Source organism: Arachis ipaensis, chromosome B2, assembly GCF_059453495.1.
Source record: "Arachis ipaensis isolate K30076 ecotype BB chromosome B2, ASM5945349v1, whole genome shotgun sequence".
In the NCBI taxonomy this organism is placed as follows: domain Eukaryota; kingdom Viridiplantae; phylum Streptophyta; class Magnoliopsida; order Fabales; family Fabaceae; genus Arachis; species Arachis ipaensis.
The window spans coordinates 1,348,335-1,371,101 of record NC_142437.1 but is presented as its reverse complement, the minus strand read 5'-3'; the positions used below and the strand labels follow the sequence as shown (position 1 = coordinate 1,371,101).

Sequence of the window (22,767 nt, the reverse complement as noted above, 5' to 3'; positions counted from 1 at the left end):
GGGTGGAAAATCTGCCAGGCGATGTGTATATGTACGCGTGACAAGTGTCATGTCAGATTTTTTGTTATTTGGATAGAGGGACTAATTCGTTCAACTTTTAAGAATATCTAAAAGTATTTTTTAATGGTCAAAGACAAAAAATATCCGCAAAAAAAAGTCAAGAATCTGTTTGTCTTTTTTTTAGGGAAAAAGACAGATAGATCCCTGACTTTTTAAATTTTGACAAATATATCTTGGACAAAATTTAAATACAAAAAAGTCCTTGACTTTAACAAACAGAGGACAATTTAGTCCTTCCATTTATTTGCCTCTCATACACCAAACTGACGTGGCTGAAACGGTGTCTAGGTGTCCGTGGCACCAGGTGTCCATTACGGTGCCACGCTGGAAGGGGAATAAAGTTCGAAGGACAAATAAATCCTTAACGTTATTTTGCAAATAAAGTTCGAAGGACAAATAGGTTATGGAGAATTTAGTTCATTATATTTCTATTATGCTTCTATTATGAGAATTTAGTTTATAAAATTATGCTTGTATTTTGAAATCTAGTTAACTTGTTGTATTCTGCAATTTAAATTATTTGTATTAAAATTGCGAAAATTGGGCTTGTTCTGTTTCTACTTATTTTCTTAAATTGCATTAGTTCAGTTGTAGTGCATTTGTGTATTATATTAGAATTTGTTAAATTGCATTAATTCAGTTTTCATCATACCAGTAGCATTAGTTAGCATCAGTTCATTTATGCATTAAGTTAGCATTAGTTCATTTGTGCATAATTCATGTATTAAGTTAGCATTAGTGCATTTGTGTATTATATTAGAACTAGTATTTTTATCCATAATAATATTACGAGAATAATTTTTTTTAAATTATAGTTCACTTTGTTCTAACAGTATAAATTATGCATGACACAAAAGATTTATAAAATCAAACTACTTTTACAAAAAAGTCGTAAGTTGACAAAAGTCTCTGGCTAAGAAGACCAAGATATCTGTAGATAAAAAATTAAATAATAAGATTTTTAGTTATTATTTTTATATGAAAAAGTCTAATTTTTTATTAATAATTAATTTTCACATTCATTATCTAAAATTTAAAATAATTTAATGTGTATACTTTTACATTTAAAATATTTTAATTGTAAAAAAATATCGGATGACATATTTTGATTTGTCAAATTACTAATATAAAATATATAAAATATAATTATATATAGAGTAAAAATAGTAGAGAGAAATAGAAAAATGGAGAGAGGTAGATGAGAGAATTTAGGAAAGGAGTTTATTAATTTTGAAAAAAAAATATTTTCTCTCAATTTTAATAAGAGTGTCATGTGACACATTTGATTATTAAATTAGATAGTAATATATGATACATAATATAGGTATATTTCAACTAAATAGTAATATATGATACATATAGAAGTATAATAAACTAAATTCTCAAAGACGTATTTATCCTTCGAACTTTATTTGCAAAATGACCTCAAGGACTTATTTGTCCTTCAAACTTTATTGTCCTTCCAACGTGACACCGTAATGGACACTTGGACACCGTTTCAGCCACGTCAGCCAGTTCCATTTGGTATATGAGAGGCAAATAGACGAAAGGACTAAATTGTCCTCCGTTTGTTAAAGTTAGGGACTTTTTTGTATTTAAATTTTGTCAGGGATGTATTTATAAAAAATTTAAAAAGTAAAGGACCTATCTGTCTTTTTTCTTTTTTTTTATTAGTTATGTATCATTACTCTTTTCAATTAAAATACATATAAGATAGTTAATTTCACCTTTATATAACAATAAATCCATATATTTATTTGTATTTATAAATTTAATTAAAATATAATTTAAAAGTTATTAACTAAAATTATTAATTGTAAATATATTAACTGTTATTAAAGGCATTAACCATTTTAAATCTTATATATTAATTTTTTATAAACAAATTAAATTATTATTATAATCATCTTTCCAAACTCAATATATATATGACAAATATATTATTATTCAATTTCTATATTTTTTTGTTATATATCACCTATTTTATTACTTTAAAATTTAAATAGGTAATTTTAAAATTTTTACATCAGATATTTTCATACAAATCAATAATACGTAAACATCTATTATTAATAATATAATTATAATTTGAGATCAATAAATTTATAAAAAAAAAAATTGTCTCATAAACACGGACTTTTTGCTAGTTTATTTATATAGGAAGCCAGGGATAACTTGAGGGAAAGGTAACGCAAGACTTAGCACTTATTATAAAATAAATAATTCTATATAATAATTTATAAATTTATTTTTTATTGTCTATTTTTCTAATAAATATATAATCGCAACCTTTTTTTAACATATGTATTTAAATTTATCTTTGTCTCTTTTTTTTCCTCTCTTATTATTACATCGTTTTATTTTTCGTTAGACCAGTATATTATGTTAAAAAAATAACATGTATTTAAATTTTTATTCTTTTAAATATTAAGAGAAAATTTGAAGATGAACTAAGATTCACAATTATTATTTATATTGTGTATATATGCAATTAGTTTAAGAGCAAGCACAAAGTAATAATGATTTGTTATATAATATATACTTATGTATATTTTATTCACATTATTAAGAAGGCTCAACATCTTTTAATCATTTTTTAGAAATTTATATTTTTATACAATTTTTTTGGTACGTAATCTGAAGACATGTTAACTAAATCTATATGTATATTACTATTTTTCTTTTAACTATTACAGTTAAAATTAAATACTATATATATCAAAGATACATTAATATAAGAATATACCAAATTTTTGTTGATGCTATAAATATTAAATAAAATGAAACGGAACCAATTTTTTTTTGTCAAGACCCGGACCGCCAAGCCGGCCCAGATCCAAAGAGAGCGAAGCTCCAAATCCAACTCGACCCGGATTCTAAAACACACGGATTTGTCTATGAAGTATGAAGCATGCGATTCAAGGTGCGATCTTCTTCTCTTTGTGAAGCGCTACTGCCCGTATCCCCACCGTCGTCCATTTCATTGCCTTCGCCTGCCACGTTGTCGTCGCCTGCGTCACTGTCGTCGACCGCAACCTCGCCCACCCCTGTGTCGTGGTACTTGCCTTCCCTGCCGCCGTCGCCTGCGCCTCTGTTTTCGTACACCACGCCGTCGTATCCTGCATCACCGTTGTCGCTTGAAGTCCGAACCTGCCGACATTGAAACTTCGCGTCGAGTTTCAATGAAGCTTCGCGCTTATCGCCCGGCCTGAACGAAGTGATTTGTTCCCTCTCTTCCTGCGCCGCCGGACAACGGAACCAATTATAAACCTACAAGAAGATCTACCTAGTAGTAAAAATCATGAAAATAAACCCAACAAGCAGCCCAATAAAAAGGCCAACGTATAAGCCCAATAAACCACTTACCTCCGTGAATTCAACGTTGAAGGCACCAGGAAAAAATTAATAAAAACCCTAACCCCAATTCACCAGAATCAGAATCGTCGACCTCTTTGTTCATATCATACGCTCCGGTGATTGTCGTAAGTACTCCGCCTTCTCTTCTCCGATTCACACGTTTGATTTTGTGCATCATTGAATTGAAACTCCGTGTGCTTCTATCCTGTTTCGTTGTTATTTATTGATTGATTCTGAAATTGACAGTTAGAGAGAGATATGGCTCCTGCTCCTGTCGGACCTAAAAGAGGTAGGGATGATGGGGATGGTAAACCGAAGAAAACGGTGAAAGGAACTTCTATTGTACACCGTCCGGCTAAAGAGATACTCACTGATGAACAAATTCATGAATGTTTTAGACAGTTCTTCAACATTCAGGTTCTTTTAAATTCACCACACGCTTTTTTTTTTTTTTTTTTGATAATCTCATAATTTAACTCTTTAGGGTTTTTTTATCTTTATGTTGTTTACAGAGATTCGTTCCTCCTGACGATGGAGGTAGAATGTGTTGCGGAGTTGGACCCTATCCGATGACTGATAAGTATAGTCAGAAACTTGTGAAGGATATGATTCAGAAAAGCTTGCGAATCTACAATCGCCAAAATGTTGTGTCTATGATTGTTTTTGCTTTATTGTGTTTTATTTATGTCCATAATCTTATTTATGTCTATAATCTCATTCACTAATGATTATTTTTATTCTTGTTATTACTATGTAGAAGTTGAATTTTGAGTTTGATAAGCTTGTCAGCGTTATTGATTGTGCTGTTGCTGGCCTTCTGTTTTACATTATTTTCAATGCACGCTCTGGTGATGATGCACCTCAAACCTTTTACAGCAGAGTATGGCAAACAATCAATGATAAACTCAAAGTCCAGTTCTGTGCGATTGGTGATGCGCAGGTACCATCATCATTTATCCATATTTTGGGTGTATCTTGGCATTTTAATTTGTTTATTCTAATTATGACTTTGTTGTTTGTGTGTTTGGATACATTTTTACTTTGATAGTATGGTTTTGCTTTGTGATTACTTTATCATAAGGTTTGCTTATACTGTGACTCATAATTATCTATGATTGTTAAGTTCCTTGCATGAGTAATCATAGCTACTGCCTATCATAAATCATCAAAACTATTAATGATATTGTATCTATTTTTTTCTTGTCAAGATGAAGATATTTCATTTGATTTTAGCTTCATGTTCCTTGTATATATATTGATAATTGGCTTCAAGTATTTCATAGTTTTGATTGAGTATTGTATTTAAACATTTCTCCTTATATTTCATGTGGTTGCGGTAGTCTATTTTTTTCATTGATTATTTGCATTGGAGTTAATGTAGATTCTCTTTTAATGTATTTACTTAGGAAGTTGGTACATCTCAGGATGTTGGTACTTCTCAGGCTTAAGTTGTGGAATCTGAGTTTGGATTCATGTTATATTTGTGTGTTTATAGTTTCTTCACAAAGGAAAACTCTGATGTTATATAATTTCAATACTCATGAAATAGTGCAGTGTGTATTAGTACAATGATAGATATAACTGACATCTGATGAGCACTGTTTACAGATATTATGGAATTTGTTAGTGTTCTAGCTTCTATCATTAACTTAGCTCCATTAATATAATTTTCGATTTGTGAATGGTGGTTTTAGAAGTGCTTCAAAATTTTCTTTCAGAATATCAATTGACAATGTTCTATGTTGTTTCAATAAAATAAATGACCCTAAAATTGAACATCAACAAGTTTTACTAGCTGCGAATTGTCAACTTTGAAAATTTTGAGCTTCTTCATGGTCTATAAATATTATATATTGATCATTCGGTCAATATATAAATGATTCTTATTTGAATTGTGAATTTCTAATTATTTGTTCTACTTCTGCTATTTGTAATTCAAGTTGGAGATGGAAAAAATTGGTAATCAATATGTCTTGTGATGTATTGTCAATTATTTTCATTGCAATTGAAGATGATTATTTTGTTTGGACAAGATTTTTTTTGTACAAAAGTCACCATTCTATTCTATAAATGAGAGTAATTTTATTATAATTTTATCATGAATGGAGTTTATTTCCTCAAAAATTTTAAATGGTATAAAAATTAATTACTTACAAAAATGCATTATTTTGAATTAAAATAAAATATTTATAAAAATTATTTATTTATTATTTGTTAATTTTGTGAAGTATTTTAAATTTAAACCAGTAAATCTTTTCATCCTATCACAATTTACATTAAATTGTTGTACTGGTCCTATAATAGTTTAACATGAGACATGATATTATTAAATGTATTTGTTATGTTTAATCAAATTTTTTGCTTGAAAGGCTAAAACGACAAAAAAAACTTATTTATAAATACACAATATTTCACCTACATTTTTTTCACTAAGTATAATATTTTTTATTGCATAAACTAATGTAATCTCTACTAAATTCGATTAGTTCACATATCATACATAAATCACAACAATGGTAAAACATGACGTATGTCTAGTGGTAACTAAATCATACAACAATTAGGTTGATTTGAAAAAAATGGAATTTAGTGGATAGAGTTAGTTACCACTAGAATAAATAATAAGGTTAGATTAGGGTATAATTTATGTTTTAGTATTTTGTGATTTGTGTATGATGTGTGATCTAATAATTGAATTTTATAGAGATTTCATTAATTTATACTAAAATTTAGAGATTTTTAATAAATTTATAAGTTTTTTTTTTTTTTTTGTTTTGTGTTAGAACTTGATGAGATGGGATAAACTAAAACAATTGTGATAGTTTTATTAAGTTTGTTTTTTAGATTTCTAACCATTATTATGTTTTTAACTATTTTGTCTTCATGTGATATAAGAGTGTACCTAAATTGAAATGCACATTGGGAGAAAAATTTACAAAATAATTCATTGAGTACATGCAAAATCACTCAAATAGACAATCTATTATTATATTAAAATTTAGAGAGCTTAAGAGTTTTGACTATAAGTATTTATTTCTTTTTTATAATATTTTTAGCCATACATACATAACTATAAATTTTATATAATATATTATTTTGTAATTTATATTAGTGTTTTGGTGACGTTATTTAGGAACATAAACCAGTCAGATGACTTATATAATGGTACACGACTATAGGTTAGGAGATTTAAAAATCACTTAGTTGAATGCAAAATACTTACAGAGATTAAAATAGGAGGAATTGCATTAATCCCAAGGATTATTATGGTTCCAAATAATGATAATATTCTAATCAAGTTTTAGAGAAAATAATTTTCATTGATAGTGTCCTTTGGTATGATAATCAACAAGATTCAAGGACATATGCTGAAAATCGTGGATCTATACAGCTGTCTTCCTAATATTTCTTTCAAAAGAAAAAAAAAAAGTTTATTAGTGGTGTATATATACATAAACAAATTACTACATACATCTTTTAACGAGTTTCTTATGATGCTAAATTATTGATGGAACAAAAATAAGTTATTATATATATTTATATAAACTAAATGGAATTTTTTAAGTTTAAACTATTAATTTTTAAATTCTTTTATATTCTAATTTATCCAACTGAAATAAAATTAGCTAATTATGAGATTAAATTCTTTTTTATACTTTTTTTAATGCGATATTCACAAAAACAAAACCACTCATATAAGAGTATCTCTTGACATTAAGAATCAATTTTACTGGAAAGATAAAGTACCAAAATCTAAGTTAACATTATAGTTTTTAACACTGTAATATACTACTAGTATAATTGAATCAAATATTGATCACCCGTTTTCACTTTTCATTTTTCACTTATATATGATAAACCATGATAATTCATTTATGATTTATGATTTATTAGTTTATCATCTTCATCATACATGTTACAATATATAAAAGTTAATCTAACTTGTGTTGTTAAATGAAAAAGCGCATATGAAAAACAGATTTTTCAATCACAAAATCAATATCAAATGCAAAAGCAACTTAACATGATAACAGGATAATTAATACTTAGTTCCTCCTTTATCTAAGAAAACATATTATGTTTATATCCATGTTTATGTTTATTCTCTCAATTTTTCAAAACAACTATTTTTTATATTAAAGAAATCTAATTGTGATATATCAAAGCATGAAAAAAATCCTTAATTAAATTCTTTTTCCCCTTTTTGCATTATTAAAACAAAGAGAAATTGCTCGGTAGAACCCTTAACCAAAAGCCTCAGAGACACTTCAGTCTCCAATTCCTTTACACAAGCAACAAATTGTTCCTTTTCAAGCTTAATGTTATTCATGTCATTTTCAAAACATTGATTAAAACATGTAGCAAAATTGCTGGGCAAATCCCTTTGGCAGTGAACACACACCATAGATATTATCTATTTATGAAATTTGCAAGATTGCCCTTGAATGTTTGAAATATATCTTCTTAGATATAGGATATGCCATGGGAACAATTCCACCTTTAAGATTATTTGTTACACACATAGCAATAATAATGAAGTTGCTTCCTCACCTCCTCTGAGCCTTCCACAAATTTTGCCTCCATTTTGCATGTCTCTTCCATGACATCACCTTCATCATAGTCTTTCCTCTTTGTCCACAACACCACCATCATCCCAGTTGGAACCCCAAGAAGTTCCAAGTTGAGGATGAAGATCCATTTTCAAACTTAGTTTCCGTTTTGTCAAGAACAGTAGCAAAAAATTGAACAGAAATGTTTAACATGCTTTCAATTTGCTGGCACAAGGGTGACCTAAAGAAGTCAGTTTTATTGTGACAATGTGCTTATACATATAGCAATTTATAAAAACAAGGAAGCAACAACGTAAATCAAAAGAAGAGTTTAATTAAATGGCATTATATCAACGTAGAATGATGGAATCCTCTGGAGGTGGAGGTTGAACTGCTTCTTCTTGAGCTTTCAATGTGCTATCATTGGAAAGAGCCATGATCAGTTGTAAATAACTGTAAATAATTCTTTTATGAAAATTGAATTCAATTGATAGGTAAATTAGGGCAACTCACTCAGATGGCTCCGCTGAGTGTTCATACTTGGGCCTCTTGGGAACATACTCATCAGATGGCTCAAATTGGGGTTTCTCACGAACTATGGCATCCCTTTGGCGAGCTTGTTCCCGGATAATGGATCTGAATTGCCCCTCCATGTATCGATCTATTCTCCTCAACTCATCCATAATCATGGAATACTCGAGAGAAGGAGGAACATCCTCAGATGGCTCAGATTGGAGCTTCTGCAACAGTTCCATATAGATCTTACGGCTCTCTGGTGGTGACGATGATTCCATCTCTGCAACAAACAACGATCTCTCGAATCTCGAATCTCGAATCTCGATCTCCTCTTGTATAGCTCCACTCCTAGTTACTAGCACAACTCTTTTATTTTTAAGTAACAAACCATGTTTTTCAATTTTATTTATTAACTAGTCACTTAATTTTAAAATTTATCTTTAATTTATTTGAATTATTATTTTATCATTTATTTTATTTTATAATTTTAACATTAATATTTTTAGTTTCGGATCTTAACTTTTTCTTTTCAATCCTAATATTAATAATTTTATAATTTATCATTAATTTTTTTTAATTATTTAATTTTTATAATTGTAATAGTTTATAAATCTCTTTTTACTGTGTTTATTAATTTGTTGCAATGACTCTAATTATGTTATATTAATTGTTAAGTGTGAGTTTTTTTTGAAGTTGGAGAAATCACCATTTACACAAAAAAAAAATTATTATTCAAATAATTAGGCCTGTTGAAATAGACTAAACCCATCATGTCAGTATATTTATCCGTTTAACGGGTAGATTTTATCTTTAAAATTAAGTCTATTTAAATTTCGGACTAAACGGGCTGAATTCGATTAACTCGAAAAAAATTACAAGTTTAACAGGTGGCTCATTTAATTTTTTTATATATTTTTTTAAATAACACTTTTAGACAATATTTCTCCTGACTCGACTCGAAAATACGCCCCATCAACTAAAAAAATACTGTTTGATTAAAGTTTTTGACATAAAAATAATATTTTGTATCACAAATATTTTTTAAAAAATAAAATAAAAAGATAAATAGGCGAATCCGTTTAACCCATTGAACTGACTATAAACAGTCCAAACTAAAAATTTATAGCCCGTAATTGAAGCGAACTTAAACGGTCGAATCTAAATAGGTTAGGCTAGCCCATTTAACGACCCTACAAATAATCAATTGATTTGTGAATGAAAACAGTTTTTCTTTTAAAACAATCGGTTATTTTATGAAGAGACAAAAGTTTGGTTTTCTTCTAATGAATTAATCAATTAATTTTATTACTTATCCATTCAACAAATTAACTCTATCCATTCATTTCTAACTTAAAATAATCAATTTTTTTATATATATAATTGATTTAGTAAGATTCTAATTGACTTAGGGCTTGTTTGGGTGAGCTTTTAAAAAAAGATCTTTTTTCGAGTTATCTTTTTTTAAAAGATCTTATAGAGAAGTAAAAGTAATTTTATGTTTGGATATCTCATGTAAAAAGGTCTTTTTATCAATCAATTATGTTTGGATATAACAATATAAAAGTACTTTTTTGTTTATTTATTACATGAAAAACATCTTTTTTTTTAAAGAAAAAAGATCTTTTAAAAAAAGATGTAAATTACAGCTTCTCAAAAAAGATCTTTTTTTGATTTTACTAGTGCTTTTACTTTTACTACTAGAAATTTGCCAAACACGTTAAAAAATAAAAAAAGATCTTTTTTCATTGAAAAAAGATCTTTTTTTAACAAAATAATGGCGCCCAAACATGTACTTAATCGAATCTAAAAGATGCTACGATTATATTATATCATTAGATTTTCCATATTTATATCTAAAATTTTAATTTTTTTTTTACAATATATCTTGGTTTGCCTTTATTCACATTTTTATCGCTCATTTAAATTATCCCAAACTTAGTAATCTCTAAGTGCCAACTAAAAAAAAAACAATTCTCGTGACAAACATTTAAACAAAAATAAAAATAACTCTTAAGTGAATATTTTTTTATCTTCTATATCTCCCAATCAGAATTTAATATAGACAACATAAAAATGGAAACACACTAAATATCAAAGAAGAAAACTATATCAGCAAAGGTTGTGAATTGAATCTAGTTCAGTTCAAATTGATTGCCTTTTTCTTTGAACAAATCATCATATATAGAGCTTGTTGATAATTTCCTTTAATGTATAAATCATTTCCCTAATTGTTGTAGTAGTCGTTCGTTGCACTCACTAAGGAGATAGCCATTAACTTTAATTGAAAATAACTTCCTTTTTTGACTTGATTACAATGTGTAGCAACTTTTCTATCATAAAGCAATCTGATAATTGTTATGCACATAATAAGAAACATTAATTATATTTATCATCACAAGAATTAATATTTAAATCTTGACTCAACAAAATATACAACAAACATATTAAACAAATAAAAAATATTTACTTTTTATAAAATGTATTTTAATTAATTATCTTAATATATATTCTAAAGATATGTATGAGTTAAATCTTAATAATAATAATAAATCTCAAAAAAAAAATTATAATGAATATGTTAGACTTGTTTAGTACTAAGTGGCAAGAAGTAACGAAGTTTGATGTAATAAGAATTTGGGGAATGATATTGCGGGATGAAAATATGTTGAATCGGATGGTGCCTCAAGTGGTTTAGTGTTAATTTGGGATGAAATAATGTTTAAAATGAGTCGCTGTCATAAAGGGAAGCTTTAGTTATGTGTTGAAAGGGTCTTATTAAAAATAATTTCAATAATGTTTTTTTGGTGTATGGGGCTCATACAAGAGAAGAGAAATTTGCTGAGTGGGACAAATTGAGTTATATTGCAGGATTATGTCCGTCTCTATGGGAGACTTCAACGAGATTGTGCTGGTGAAGAGGAGAAAATATATTCTCAGATTAACAGAGTTTAAGTAAGAATTTGATACAACAATATATGCAACTGGAGGATAGGGGTGCACATGGGTCGGGTGAAGCCGGGTTTGATGTGACCCAGACCCGACCCGAAAATATACACCGGGTCTATTTATTAGACCCGAACCCGACCTAAATCCGATAAAACCAATACAATTTCGGGCCACAATTATACCGGGTGAAAACCGGATCGTTAACATTACATTACGTTGATACCTTCTTATAAGCTAGCATGTAAAAATATCCAAATTTCCAAGACTCCAACCATTATTTGACATGGTAAAATTCACTTAGAAAAATATAACAAGAACCAACCCTTCTTCAAAATTAAAGCATAACCACAATCAATACTAAAGCATAACTACAATCAATACTAATATTGTCTAATAACACCAAATATTTAAATTAATACAAATAACACAATATTATGCATTAGTCTAAAGTCTTATGCATTCTAAACATAAAACATTAACTTATAGTCTTATAATGACTAATAACACAAAATATTAAGATTTACAATACTTAAATTTCACATAAGAATAGCCATGATCCATCACTAATAATACAAAATATTAATTGTGTATGATGACCGGGCCACCGGGCTGACTTCGGGTGACCCGAGCTATGACCCGGACCTGACCCAAAATAATAACTGGGTCTATTTTTGAGACCATTATCTGGCCCTAAACCCAATGAAATCACACCAAATTAGCCCCTAAAGTGTTCGGGGCCGGGCCGGGTCTTCGAGCCGGACCGGGCCATGTGCACTCCTATTGGAGGACTTATACTTAGCGATCTTACAATAGATTTGACAGAGTTTTAATAAGAGTGGAGTGGTTGAAAATGTTTCTATAAGTACAAAATTAGAAATACACTATAAAAAGGAAGAGCACAAAAAATAATTAATGAGTCTTTTTGTAATTTTTTTTGAAACTTTTTTGTTTGTTTATTGTTACTCTTGCTTCACTTATTATATTGAACTCTATTATTTAAAAAAAATAATAATTAATAAGCTCATTGAAAATATTCGGAAGTATTTTTTTTATTCCTCCTTTTTTATTTCATTTTTCTTTGCCGAATTGTTGTTATGAAATCTGAAGGGATTAGCTGGCGATTAATTATTTAATCATGTCTAGTTTCTATATTTATTGTTTGGACTGCTCAAGGACCAGTATATCCTTGGCTTTTGATCAAATAAATAAAATTCATATATCTTAGTGGGTAGTGACGACGGGAATCTCATCTTGCTTGAGCAACTAATCAACTTATTAGGAATGTACGAATAAAATTGGATTTGTCTCAACTTAGACTTAATTTTAATATACATTAGTTTTATTTTTTAGACTTTAATTTAATCCTTAAATTTAATGAAATTTAAATATTTTCAGATCACAATTATACTAAATTTAAATTGGATGAAAATCAAACTTTTAAAATATAAAAAATTATTATTTTATTTTTTATTCAAAAATACGAAATATTTCATGAGCTTGTACATTATTAATTCAGTAAAATACATACAAATATTTAATTAGTGAAATATGAATAACTTATTACATTGACATTTCATTTTCATGATTGTAAATTAATAAATTTAAAATATAAATATCTAAAATTAATAAAAATATAAATCTAATTTTTATGTTTTAGTTTAAATTAAAGAATGTTATAATTTTATAAACTTACAAAATTAAAATAGAATAATTAATAAACAGATAAATACTTTTTTGCGGCGCCTCTGAAAATGATAATTAACAAATTTGGGGAGGAAAATGTGAAATGAGCAAACTGAGAGGACCAAATGTAAATTAAGTAATTAACTGAAAAATAAAAGGCTTCTAATAATATAGTTGAGGATTTCTGTGGGATTAGGGTTTAACTCGAACTGATTCAGCGCACACTGTAATCAAATACCTAACCCTAGAGGCTCGAAAATTTTCCCCAAATCTTCTGTATTTGTGAGTTCATCAATCAGCAATTGAAAATGTCGAAGAAGAACAACCTCGCTAAGAGAAAGAAGCAGTACGAATTCGATCTCCAAAGTACTGTCTGCCACTCTCTCCTCTGCAAAAATTTCCCAATTCTTTTTTGCCAATTTTGAAAATTCAAGCTTTCGTGTTCTAATTGTTCTGTTGTTGCGGTAAATTCACTTTCAGGAGAGAAGCAGGAGAAGCTGAAGAAAGAACAGAAGCTCAACGCAAAGAAAAACAAGATGAAAGTAAGTTTCCCCTTTCAATTTCTCAATTCCTTTTTTATTTTCTATTTTTTGTGTAAGAAAGTTAGGAATGTTTGTTTTGAGCTTACTATACCTTTATAGATTCCAACTTTGATAATTTGATATAAAAGGTTCTTTCTCTTTTTGGTGAGTGTGGAAAAGTGGTTATCCTACTTACCACTATGATATGAAGTTTTGTTAAGTGAGGATACTGCATCAAATTTGCTTTCTTTATGTGATTCCACTGTTGCATTAGCAAAGGTGTTCGACTCAACTACCATGATCTCATAACTAATGCAAACACAAACATCTAATTGGCTTATAAAACTCTCTTACATTGTGATTGCATAGCAATTAAACTCATGTGTGGCTATTTATTGTGGTGTGTGTGTGTTAACTATTAAGGATTAATGGTATTCTGTTGGGAAATATTTATAGGTTGATGGTGGCAAGAAGAAGGGTGGAAGTGGATTTCAAGTGGGGAAGAGAAAGCTGAAGACCAAGTTGACAGCAGTAGCTAAAGCTAAAGCTACACAGGCAATGGAGCTTGATAAATGAGGTTTGACTTCATTTTTGTGATTTTAGGTGATGTATTTAACCTTGATGGATCACAGAGTTGTTGACGTTCGATAATCCTTTCTTTTTTTTTCTGCTTTCCACATAAGGTTGTGACTTGCAAGCTCTGTATATTAGGCAGACTGATTTCATTGTAATAGTTGTCTCTCTTCTACAATTTTGTCTCTAATCACCATCTATGAACTTTATAATACAATCTAAGAATTTCCATTTACATATTACTATTCATTGATAACAAATTATGCTCGTATATTCAACTTTGTTGTGGTAGTTGTCTCTCCTCTGTAACTTTGCCTCTGATCATCTATGAACTTTATACAATTTACAGATCTATCTTTTCATCTTATCTTATTATTGATAAAAGACAATTTACACTCGTGTCGTCACACGCAGCCTATATAGTGTTTGTTGGATAAATTAGTTGTTGATAGGAAGAAAGCTAAGCTTTTTGTTTACTTGATGCGGTATATACTTAGTACTAGCACTGAGTGAAGTTCATTATTATAGGATCTTGTGAGGTGTAATTGATTTATTAATGTCCTTCTATGCCATCTAAGTCTGCATATGTGCATCTTGAGCATCAAATATTTGCATCTTGTCCTTGATTCCGATGTCTTAAGAATGGTAATGAGTTTGTTGATGTAAGTGCTGTTAAAAATGATTGGTAGTGACTTGTGAGTAATGCTGAATCTCAGAAAGATTTTGGGAGACTAATGCTTGTGAGTAATGTTTGAAATCCTTAAGAATGGTAGAAAACCGAAAATTGCAGTGTTTTTCACATCCTGTTTTTGTGTAAAAATATTTCTTCACATCCTTTTTTTTTTTTTTGGGTCGGTGGATTGGACAACCCCCAATCCTAGGTACACAGTACACACCCACACACTCCTCACATATTTACCCATTTTTTCTTCTCGGTTGCAGCTGGTAGGACTCGAATCCGAGACCTTTGAGATGGGGAGGGGGCGAAATGCCGTGTGATTGGAAGAAATAAGCCCAAAATTGTATAGTATAGGTGGCCCAACTAGCAAAGCTCTCACCAAATTAAAAAAAAAAGGGGTAAGGTAACATAATAGAAATTAGAAAGAATTCAATACCAAAACAAAAAGAACTTAGAAAGAATGTTTCTGAAACACCCCCCCCCCACCCCGGCCCACAAAAAAAAAAGAGAAGAAATTAGAAAGGATTTTACTCTTTACCTGCTGATCTCAAAAAACGAAAAGGAAAAAAGAGTATTACCCTTTCTTGTGGAAATTTTTCTTTTGGTACCTTGCTTTATAAAGATTCATTTGACTTTAGTAGATGGGAAATTATATTTATATTCGAAATAGTATTCGAGATTACTTTAAATCCCTCTAGTACGAAAATAGTGTGGGACCATAATTTATCTATAAACCCTTTTTTTAACATTTGGTCACTCTTTTAGTTAACATGAAAAGGAGATTACAGTAATTATGATTTAATGTCTAAAGTCAAATACAGTGGTACATTTAGTTTGAAAATTGTTTCTTCAACCTAATCTTTATATTAAAAGCTTTAAGAGTTCTATAATTAGTGGCAAAAAAGATGACTTTTAAGAATTTAAAATTGGAACAATTTTAAGTTTAGTTATGTATCTAATGCTATTGAAATTTTAATTTTTAACATGTCAATAATGCTCTTTTTTGGATCCTTAAAGAATATTCTTGTAACATTTGTCAGTAAAAGTCCAAATTCGTTTTGGTAGTTAAAATCTTGAATTTAAAATGGGAAAATAAATAAATAAGTGTCCTAATTCCTAAGAAAACCTGAAAACCTAGAGCTTAAATATAAAATCACTGATTTTTTTTTTTAAAAAAGAAAAAGGAAAAGGAGTACCAATGATTGCATACGTTAATAGTAGGGCCCAACCTTTCGTTGAACAAAACCTCGGCCACAAGCTCAATGATGCATGTATTCGTACTAAGTTTTGGTTTTGGAATTTCGGTGTGTCGTGTGTGCATGCATTTCTATTGTACTGCTAACTGCTAGCTAATAGGGTTGTCATTCCTAGATTGGACTTTTTTTTTAATTATTATTTTATCGTGACTTGAAACTATTGCATCCGAGTTTTTTTTTTTTATTATTATTATTACGAATTTAACTCATTATTTGTCAGTTTCAGTCTTTCAGGCTTTCGGACTTTACTATAGGAAACATTTCAAGTCGAAGAGTACCGGTGCACCATTTGTTTTAACTGTTAATTTTAATTAATATATAATATATATATTTTTTATAATTCAGATCAACGGTTAAAATAACTGGAACACCGATACTTCTAATGCACTTGAAATGTTTCCAAAACTATAAAGAATAGTTTGGTTAAGAGTTTTGTGGACTGCATATAATCATATAGATATATGATATATCATAGTAATCTACCTATTTTACTAGTACTTCACAAAGCATTCATTACTTTGTTGTAATCAAATATGAGTAATGTGTTGATTGTTTTATTCATTTTTCAACGAGTTAAATTTAAAATAATTTTGTTAATAAGATAAGATCTTAAAAGTTTTATTAATAAATTAATATAATCTTTAAAAATTTAGTTGTCTCAATTTTTAATTTGGCTTTTTGAAAGATATAATCTTTGGATCATGATTTTGAGTGGTGTGTTTGGTCATTTTCTCCATCTGCTCAAAACATTTTCCTTCTTCATCTATGTATACCACAATTTCCTTCATTCCCTTCTATCACCCCACACATTATAAAAAAAAAAAAAAAAAAAAAAAAAAACCCTAAATCCTAAACATCCAGAGGGTCTACATTGAGATTGATCACTCACATAGTGGACTCTACATTAAGATTGATCACTCACATAGTGAAAAAGGAAAAAATGACATTCTCTAATTTTAAACTTTTACATGTAAATTTTAGTTTAATCTCTTTAAAATATTATTTTAATTTTATTTTATTATATAAATATTTTTTGTTTTTCTATAATATTTTATCTAATTCTATCCCTACATGATGCTTATAATTATGAAAACGACGGCACATCTGTTTTGATTGGATGTTAAAAACAACGCGATATTAATTAGTTGGCTCACCACTCTGTGTTTAGCCATTTTTCTACTTAAGCAATCAAATTAAATTACGAAAATATTTGATAATAAAAAAAATTAACTAAAATTAAAAATAATGAATGTTAAATAAAATAAATTTAATTATTTTTTTCTCTATCTAATATTACTGGTAAATTATATATATATTAAAGGACATAGCGGTATTAGCATATATGTTGACATCAACCAGTCAAATGCAATATTAATATATATTAAATTTTGTAGAAATAGAGGAATCTAATTCATTATTTATTCATGATTCCCCTGTGGGCCAAATCAAGGAATTTTGTTTTTAATTACGACTTCTGTACTTTAGGCATTACTCGATAATACATGGCACTAATCGTCAATATATATATACATACATGTCAAGCCAACTACATTTTTTCCTCTCTCTTTTTTAGGGGTGAGCACGGATCGGTTTGGTTTAGATTTAAGATAAAATTAAGACCGAACCGATCAAAATATAATTGGTTCAATTTAATTTGGATTTGTATTTTTTTGTGTATGTATCCGAACCAAACCAAACCGATTAAGAATGAATTGGTTCAATTCGGGTAATTGGGTACCCAATGACTTTAAAATTCATAAAAAAACCAAATTTTATCTTAAAAATTCAACAAATACAATAAACATGTAACTTCAATATAAATGATCTAAACATATTGAATACCAAATACATTAAAAATTAAACTCATTAAAATTTAAACATATTAATAGTGAATAATCTCACTAAAAGCCACTAAAAATCATATTTATTTTTTATTTTTTTATTTAATTAATATATGATCGAATTCACGGGTTAGTTTGAGTTCCGCACCCCCAAAACCGATACTCAAACCAATTACTAACAAAGGTTATTGGTTTGGTTCGGGTTAGACCCAATTACCTGTTGATTCCAGAACCAATTTAATTGGTTCAGTTCAGGTTCAGACAGGTAATCGGGTACCCGATACCCGTGTTCACCCCTACTCTTTTCTGGAGTTTAGTAGGGTTAATAATATTATTTTGAGCTGACATATTAATATTGATCTATTTTTATATCGATGCGCGCGAAGAACATATCATATGTCTGTTAAAAAATAGTTTAAAGATTGAAAGTGACCCATAGTGAGATGAGATCTTATATGTGTAACAAGTTATCAAAATAAGCAAGGATCTAATCATTGCTTGGAAACATATAATAACACTCTTTTTGAGCCAACACTTCTGATTTTATCATTATTTAAGCATTTTTTCACCCTTTTTTTTTTCGTACAGGCATTAGTTTAAGAATCAATATTAAGAATGGGAAAGGATTAATCTCTTCCAATTTGAGCCTCGATTTTAATTGAGAGAGGTGTTCGTATTAATGCTAGTAATTTCATTTGGTCATTTGTATTTAGCGACCATTTTATTTAAGGAAGAAATATACATCAATTTATTTTAAAGAGTTAACAATTTTAGGTGCGAACCTTTTGTTGTTGATAGTAATTTTAGAGATAATAAGAGAATATATAATTCTGTTTGTTTGTTCTATTTGTCTTTTTTTTATTTGTTTTATTTTATCTGTTCGTGTTTTCTATACCTCACTTTATGTGTTGAGCTTCTATTTATAAAAAAAAAGAAAAAGATAATGATCACACTTAATTATTGTCCTAATTTAACATTTAAAGTTTATAATGGTTTGATTAGCTAACTAATTCTGTCCGAATTCATGAAGTACAATCATGAAATCTTATTTTATATTAAAGACAGAAGTGTAGTTACTCAGATCCATATGGTTTTAATCATTTACAATGATGAGTGGTAGTAATATTTTATATAAAGTAGTATAATTAAGAGAAATTAATTATTTGTTTTTTCTTTTGTGACTAATTAATGATTTGGTTTAAAAGAACATTTTCTACTTTTATTTTTAATATTTTTATTTTTAGAATTTTATAAATAATAGTAAAAATAATAACATCATATGAACCATGTATTGGAAATAATAAAACAACAATCTAATTAATCACACTAACATACAATTACATATAACCCTAAGAAAATATTTCAATTCAATGATATATATATATAAGTAGCCTTCTCCATCAATTTTGGTAGTGGGAAACAACACTTATGAGGAAAGCAAAATATGAGGTAGGAATTCAAAAAGCAAAGAGATTTATATGTGTGGGATGAAGCATACCTCAACCTCTCTATTTCATTAGAGTCAACATAAGTGGTGTCTTTTGGTACATATAAAGTCTTCTAAGGAATTATGAGTGTTTCATTGACTAAGAAACCCTACTTGTTATTTGTTAGGAACTCCATTCACATCTTAATTTCTTTTCTAACAGCAATAAAACAGTTCATTATTGCAAGTAAATTAAACAATCATCTAATCTTTATTTTGAAAGAGAAAGAGAGAGAATTAGATTGTTAATAATTTTCTCTTTAGTACTCACTAACTATGACTTATAATTCTTAAGAAAAATACTATACATAAACTTGAGATCAAACTATCTATTTATATTAGAATTTAATTTTGATGCACTATCGTTAATATAGACTACAAAGTAGTTTTACACGTGCATCCAATTATGTAATATCATATAAGTAAAAATAACTACCATTCACATTAATCGCATGAATAGTTATCCAAAAAAATAGATATGATTGCACTAACTGTATAAATCGTATAAATTAAACTCTTTATATTAATTTTGTAAAGGCAAAAAAAATTTAATCATATAACTTGTAAACAAGTTGTATATTATTTGTCATAATATAAGAATTAATAAAATTTTCAACTATATTACAATATGATACTTGTAGCTAAATACTTGCAACTTGATCCATAATTTCACTATATTATTTAACAATTAAGATTATCATCATTTGTTTTTAACACATTGACAAACTAAAATTGATTTGGATTTTTTCACTGGATATAAATGCAAGTAGAATACAACTAACTTAAAATTTGATTTTGTTAATGACACACTTGTTAAGATTATTAATGAAAACAGAGTTTTAACCTTAATTATAAATTTATCAATACTATTAAGTCATTATACAAACCCCTTTCATTGTGGAATGGAGAGTTTAAAGAGAGAAAGAAAGAGGGAAAGGGAGTGAAGGATCCAATTGAAGCTATCCAAATGCAAACTTTCCAAAGATATTTTGTTGAGTATGGGCGATGGGGCCACTCCCATTTTTTTTTTTTATCAAAAATATGAAGACTCGAACCTGCAACCTCTTAGATGAGTATAAGGAGATTATGCCATTTGAGCTATTACTCATTGGCAATTTGAAAAGATATGTGACTCGAACTCGCGACTTTTTAATTGAATATGGAGAGTCTATGCCATTTGAACTATAACTCATTGGCATAATAAAAATTTTTAAATGTACTAATACTGATATTTTAATAATTTTTAATTATTATATTAGTACATTTAAAAATTTTCTCATAATATAATACGGAGAGAGAGAATCAGAAGCAAAAACAAGTCATGAAGACTGTATTTAAGTAATTATAGATAAAAGATGACTAATAAATTTAACTGAGCAATCTTAACCCTTTAGATTTTTGTTTTTGTTAACGTATAAATAAGAGAAGAGCTCAATTATTGTAGTGGTGTGTAAAAAGTGAAAAGTAAAAAGTAAAAAGCAGAGAAAAGAATCGAGAAAAGTGAAGAGAAGTCACGTGCAAAGAAAGTGAGGTTCCAAGTGGCAAACCCGTTTCTCAGTCAGACTCACGAGCCTTCTCGTTTATAACTCACGCGCTCACGTGGCGCGTTCATGTCTCACTGTTCTCTGCAGCAATCCCGTAAGTGCTTATGCCTTCCATCATTCATTTTTTTTTGGGTTATCGGCGATATTTTCCTAGCAAGCTTAACTTTATTTAAAAGTTTATGGTTAGTTAATAAATTATTATATATATAAAATAGGATTAATAGTTAAATTAGTTTTAAAAGATAAGATATTTTTTAAATTTATTTTTAAAATTTTTTTTAATTAAATTCGTCCTTCAAAAATTACGAATTAGTCATATTTATCCTTCAGTTACTCGATTAAAATTTTTTTTCAAAGATTGATGTTGTAAAATGTTAATTAATAACATATATAATACCTAATGTGTCTAATTGAATATTGACTAAATATGTTTATAAAAATTTATTAATTTAGTCATTTTTTCCAATTATAAAAATCCTATTCCTAATATGACCTAGTGACTAAATTGATATATTTTCGTAAACATATTTAGTCAACGTCTAATTGAACATATTATGTGTCGTGTATGCTATTAGTTAACATTGCACATTATCAATCGTTGATAAAAATTGTGAGTGGAGTAACTGAAGGACAAATATGATTAATTTGTAATCTTTGAATGACCAATTTGATTGAAAAATCTTTCAGAGATAAATTTAAAGAATGCCTTATCTTTTAGGGACTAATTTAACTATTAATCCGTATAAAATATAATTCAAATCTCGAATATTTGTTTAAATAAACGAGTAAACTGACTATTCGACCTGCTTCTTTCTCAACATTTTTATTTATTTATTTATTTTGTTTATGTTTGTTCTTTCTTGTTAGCAAAATTATTTTTTTTAGTCTTGTATTTTAATTCTCTATTTCAGTTTAAAATATGGTCTTTGACTTTCACTCCCTTATCTTACTATATTCCATTATTTAAAAGGTAAAAGAATAAATCTCAATAGCATTAATATTTGTATCATATGTTTGTCCTATTAATTCCGTTTTCAAAAGTAATTTTGATTTATAAGTTTTGACAATTTATAAAAAGTGAGAAGCTATTAAAAAAGAAGCAGCAAATAATTGTTATCAAATGAAAAGTTTAATAATCACACATAATTAACAGGATAAAGGATCTCTTACTCTCTTAGAAAGTGAGTAATAATATAGATCAAAATGAATATTTAAATACTGATATATAAATCACGTTTATTTTATTAAACTAATTGAATATTTTAAAATTACTTTTTAGTTCTTCAAGAGATATTTCGATAATATTGAGGTAAAAGACAATCCTGCATCTGGATTTAGACCTAAATTTTGTCAAACTGGCGCTTCATCAAACTTGGCAACTCTGATTATTATTTTAATGTATTATACTTTTAAATATTTTTCAATACTAAATAATTAAGTAAACTCTATGTGTAATGTATTAATGTATAATTAGATATTCATCTAAATTTTAATAGTAACAATATATTAAATTAAATTCTTATTATATTATCTTTCCAAAATTTGTATTACTAAGTAGAAAATTTGTGAAATTGTATTATACTTTTTATGTAAATTATTTAATATTTGAATAATATGAATTTCAATAAAAAAAAAAGGTTACCACCATTGGAGATGCAATAAACATCTCTAAATTTAAAAATTATTTCTTTTTCTGGGATTTAAATTTTTTAATTTCATAACAATATTTTGGAAGACAATACATCAAGGTGTCTC

General features: G+C 28.1%; 3 protein-coding genes across 6 annotated transcripts; 2 read left to right on the top strand and 1 right to left on the bottom strand.

Moving 5' to 3' along the window:
• Positions 1–2,945: 2,945 nt before the first annotated feature.
• LOC107621229 (uncharacterized) lies at positions 2,946–8,926 on the top strand. Of its 4 annotated transcripts, none has more exons than XM_088504499.1 (5): positions 2,946–3,542; positions 3,664–3,834; positions 3,930–4,061; positions 4,175–4,357; positions 8,462–8,926. In XM_088504499.1, the coding sequence occupies exons 2-5, from the start codon at positions 3,676–3,678 to the stop codon at positions 8,468–8,470; spliced, it is 483 nt and encodes a 160-aa protein (XP_088360625.1). In that variant the 5' UTR covers positions 2,946–3,542; positions 3,664–3,675; the 3' UTR covers positions 8,471–8,926. The 4 variants fall into 4 exon arrangements, with proteins under 4 accessions (XP_088360625.1, XP_088360622.1, XP_088360624.1 ...); XM_088504496.1 differs by lacking the exon at positions 8,462–8,926 and adding an exon at positions 4,828–5,056; XM_088504498.1 differs by lacking the exon at positions 8,462–8,926 and adding an exon at positions 4,824–5,056.
• On the bottom strand, positions 8,152–8,761 carry LOC107621221 (uncharacterized). Its single transcript, XM_016323258.3, has 2 exons — positions 8,481–8,761; positions 8,152–8,384 (listed from the first exon to the last, which is right to left on the bottom strand). The coding sequence occupies exons 1-2, from the start codon at positions 8,759–8,761 to the stop codon at positions 8,318–8,320; spliced, it is 348 nt and encodes a 115-aa protein (XP_016178744.1). The 3' UTR covers positions 8,152–8,317.
• Positions 8,927–13,290: 4,364 nt separating the features above from the next.
• LOC107621238 (uncharacterized) lies at positions 13,291–14,451 on the top strand. Its single transcript, XM_016323275.3, has 3 exons — positions 13,291–13,478; positions 13,593–13,654; positions 14,090–14,451. Exons 1-3 carry the CDS (start codon positions 13,421–13,423, stop codon positions 14,207–14,209), a joined length of 240 nt encoding a protein of 79 aa, XP_016178761.1. The 5' UTR covers positions 13,291–13,420; the 3' UTR covers positions 14,210–14,451.
• Positions 14,452–22,767: the final 8,316 nt, after the last annotated feature.